Source organism: Nanorana parkeri, unplaced genomic scaffold, assembly GCF_000935625.1.
Source record: "Nanorana parkeri isolate BGI_ZX_2015 unplaced genomic scaffold, ASM93562v1 scaffold107, whole genome shotgun sequence".
NCBI classification, from domain to species: Eukaryota; Metazoa; Chordata; class Amphibia; order Anura; family Dicroglossidae; genus Nanorana; species Nanorana parkeri.
In genome coordinates, this window is record NW_017306375.1 from 1,155,474 (window position 1) to 1,159,703 (window position 4,230).

The window sequence follows — 4,230 nt, forward strand, 5'->3', positions numbered from 1 at the left end:
TATATATATATATATGATTTTATTTAAAATGTAATTTTCTTTTTACAAAAATTTTAAATGAAACACATGTAAAGGACAGCAGGACGTTTTGCTATATATTTGTACATAATAATGAGGAGAGCACTTTACATTACTAAAGTGTTGCCTGGGGTGGTAACTGCCTCCTAGATTGTACATAAATATATGTAGCCTATGCAGCATTTTTCACTTCTAATACCTCATCCTCTGTCAAAGCTTGGTTTACCATATGCCAGAAGACGGCTGTAGCATTAATGTCCTTAGGCCACAGAAGATATGTCTTCTTTTTTACCACACTTCTAAACTGATGATAGAGAGAAAGTCTATGATGGGAGATCTGCTCCAAGAACAGTAAAATCAAAACATCAGCATGTTCATCAAAAAGACGGTAACTGGCGATCTGCATTTCCTTCGAACACCATTCACTATCCAAATAGTGTCTACTGATCACACAAATTGTTTTGCGACTGCAATAAATGTTATCTATAATATTGTCCACAATGGCTTTTCCTGGTTCAAAGTCTCGGTGATGAAGACAGAGCTTCCGTTGGTAAGTTTTTTCAAGGCTTGGTATAAGCTCATTAAAAACCCATTCTTCATCATGACAGTTGTAAGAAATGAAGGCATCATACTCATAATGTTGGCTCTTCCTTTTGTGTTTCTTCTCATGTAAGTAACCAAGGAAAATGTAATAAAAGTACACAACGTGCCATCTCCAGAATTTCCATACTGTCGAAGACAACAACCAAACGCTTATGAACACAGAAGTTGATAGAAATAATATCAAGTCATTACTAGGCCTGCAGTAATCTGTGTTGAAGGTATATAGTCTTTGTCCTTTGTTAGATGGGGGATAAGTACATTGGTACTCATAAAAATTAAGTACTTGGGTTTTTAAATCATCTTGAACCCAATGTATAAACCAATTGTTGTCACAGTTGCAAAACATTGGGTTATCACGCAAGTCCAGGAACTTAAGAGAAGGCATCGCGTTATGATGCGTTTCATTAAAAAAGTTTAATTGGTTCCCTGAGGCTCGAAGAATATTTAACTTGGAAAGATTTAAGCCAACCAAAAAGTCAAGTGATGTAAGAGTCATTTTTTTTAGATGAAGTTCAGTCAAATTAGGAACTGATTTTAACAGGTTTAAATCCAGGACTGGTATATTATTATCGCCTAAATCAAATTCTTTTAACTGAGGAATGTATGAAAGTAAATTTTTGTCAATGGTGGTCAGGGCTAGATTGCCTAACAGAACCTTGTGTAAAGATACCAAGCCTTCAAGTAAGTTGACTGGCACATTCCTCATTCCATTATGACCCTGACTGTTAAGAGTAAGAATCTTTAATGATTTCAAAGAATGGAATGGTGGCACAGTTAGTTTTTCCGAGGATTCATATTCTATGTCATTGCTGAAAAGTTGTAATTCAACAAGAGATTCAAGTCCTTGGAAAGTATTTTTTTCAAAAGAGGCTGTTGTTAGTTTATTGCTTCCGAGCAGTAATGTGTACAGGTTTTCAGAACCATTGAAAGCTCCTGGTTCTATATCTATTATCTGATTGTCTATCAGATTTAGAAATGTTAAATTGATTAGGTTTTGAAAGGTATTTGCAGACAGATAACTTAACTTATTTGTTCTCAGGATCAGTGACTTAACCTTTCTGAGATTTGTTCCAAATGACTCAGAAATATCTATGAGATAGTTTAATCCCAAGTTTAAATCTTCTAGTTTCCACATTACAGGTGCGGAGGAGTGAAAAACAGAAATCTTGTTTCCAGATAGATCTAGATTTTTCAGTTTGCCAAATGATTTTGTGTCATTTAAATATACTTCTGTGAGATGATTGAAGCTCAGGTTCATTCTTTCCAAGCTGGTCATCTGTGATAAGTCACTGGGAAGAGCTGTTATTCTGTTACGGACCAGTGTTAGCTGCTTAAGAGAAGTTAGATGGGCAAAGGCAGATGCAGGAACATGCAGAAACTGATTGAAAGATATGTCTAGATATTTTAAGCCAGAACATTTTTGAAAAGAATTTATCTGAAATGCACTATAATTATTATACTGAAGGGAAAGGGTTTGGATTTTAGGGTGTTTCATGCATAGTTCTTGGATAATATTGTCAGAGTCAGTTAGGTTTAAATGATCCAGGTTAACTTCCTGCAATGAACTACAGTTAAGGGTTTGGATAACCTCTAATATAGCTGGTGGACTTAAACTTACACCATTAAAGATTATCTTCTTTAACCCCCTCAGGAAGCATGAGTCTTCAATTTTCCATGTAAGAGAAGGGCCAGAAAATGAGATATTTAAGGAAGTAAGTCCCGTTAGGACATCAGAATTAAAAATGACTGAAGCAAGTGGATTTATGGATATGTCAATTGTATGGAGTGAAATTGAAACATTTTGAATATCAGAAGATAGAAAGTTTTCAAGACTAATGTTTGCAATTCTTATCTCTTCCAAACTACTTATCTGAAAAATCAAGCGTAGAGATCCAAGTGTCTGAAGCGGGTTAGCTGACAGATCCAGCACCTTTAGATTTTCTATAGGAGAAAAAGCCATTGGCAGTATAGAAGTGATATTGTTATTGTTCAATAACAGAATGCTAATGTTTTGTAAACCTTCAAAAATATTATTATTTAGCATCATTAAATTGTTATGATTGAGGTTCAGTACATTAAGGGCAGTTAACATCTGAAAACTTCCCTTCTCAACGACTTGGATGTGGTTGTTTGATGCATTTAGTTGTTGCAGATGAGTGACATTGCTGAAATCTGTGGCCTTTATAACTTCAATTCTATTTGAAGAAATATCAAGCATGGATGTTGTTCGAGGAAGATTATCAGGCACATGTTCTAAGCCTCTTCCGTAGCACAGAAGTTTGGGGTTTTGTTGGCCGTGAACGTCACATCCTCGAATTGCAAAGCAGTGTCCTTGCTGGATGGAGGAAAACATGACAATCCATGCTAGTGACAGAAACATTTCTAAGATCTGGTCCATCGGAAAAGCAGATTCTGGTAACAGTAAGAAAAGCAGTCCAAGATAATAAGGTAAACAGACAGGACTCAGCGGGATTTCCTTCCACGTAATAAATACAGTGCACATTCAGCAATGGCGAGAGTCTCACTATTTGTTTTTGCATACTGTTAAACACATTCCAGCAATGTGTCATGTGACCATGAGGCCCCTATTTCCTGAAACACAAAAGAAAAGAACAATTCTTAGGATTCTATTTTCAAACAATTTATTACAAACTTCAGTTGCTTTGCCCCCTACAAATCAAATCTATTTTGTATATAATATGGAATTATTCATTCACCCTGCTTTGGGATAAGTGACCAGAGTTAAAATAATTTCAGTTTCATTACACTCTGGGATACTAATGGAAAAAACTAATTCGGTACATATCAAAATAACCAATTTTACTTTTTGCAGAAAATAAGCAGCATGACATCAATCACGGCTGAGGAGTAGTGGGCTGAAAATCTAGTATATTATACATATGTACAAATAATTAAAATATTGTGTCATTAGGGAGGCACCGAAAATTGGCCAGAAAATGGTACTTTGGGCAAAATGCTGAAAGTTCCACAAAGGCCGAAAATGCAGAGAAAAATTCAGTGCATGCTGACTGCTTCTCTCCTCCCCGCTGGACACCGGTCTGTGCCCCTTCCGATGCCCGCTGCTCTGCCCATGTCGGCAGAAGCTGCTTGGATTCGAGGGGACACAGAACGGTACCCAGCAGGGAGGAGAGAAGGTTTCAGGGAGCCAAGCGCTGAGCCGAATAACCCAGCTGAAGTGAAGTTAGCCGAACACTGTTCAGCTATACACTTCTGGCTTGTATGGCTGATTTCAGCCATACAACAGCTAAAATCAGCCGTACATTGCCTGCCTTCGGCTGCACTTCGGTCAACCAAATATGCTCTGCATGTTCAGCTGAATGCAGAAGGACTTCCACTCAGCTGATCCAACACATGGATCGGCTAAGACGAAGCTCCGGCAGCTCGCTCACTGCCGTTCGCCCCTATTCTCATAGGGGCCGAACGGCGGTGAGTGAATAGCCGAGCGGCATTCGGCTCCGCTGTTCTGCTCGGTACCTCTGTGGTACCGAGCAGAATAGAAAAAGAGTGAAATTAATAAAAGAAAAGTTGAAAAATAATCAAAAAAATTTAAGGAAATAGGAAAATGTCAAAACAATGAAAATAGTTTAA

General features: G+C 37.5%; 1 protein-coding gene across 1 annotated transcript; it reads right to left on the minus strand.

Moving 5' to 3' along the window:
• Positions 1 to 92: 92 nt before the first annotated feature.
• Positions 93 to 3,012, minus strand: LOC108784288 (toll-like receptor 13). Its single transcript, XM_018553046.1, has one exon. The coding sequence runs from the start codon at positions 2,999 to 3,001 to the stop codon at positions 191 to 193; it is 2,811 nt and encodes a 936-aa protein (XP_018408548.1). The 5' UTR covers positions 3,002 to 3,012; the 3' UTR covers positions 93 to 190.
• Positions 3,013 to 4,230: the final 1,218 nt, after the last annotated feature.

What these genes read in the sequence shown, in the direction of transcription:
- LOC108784288 (XM_018553046.1), bottom strand. Translation starts at nt 3,001, where the DNA reads ATGTTTCTGTCACTAGCATGGATTGTCATGTTTTCCTCCATCCAGCAA.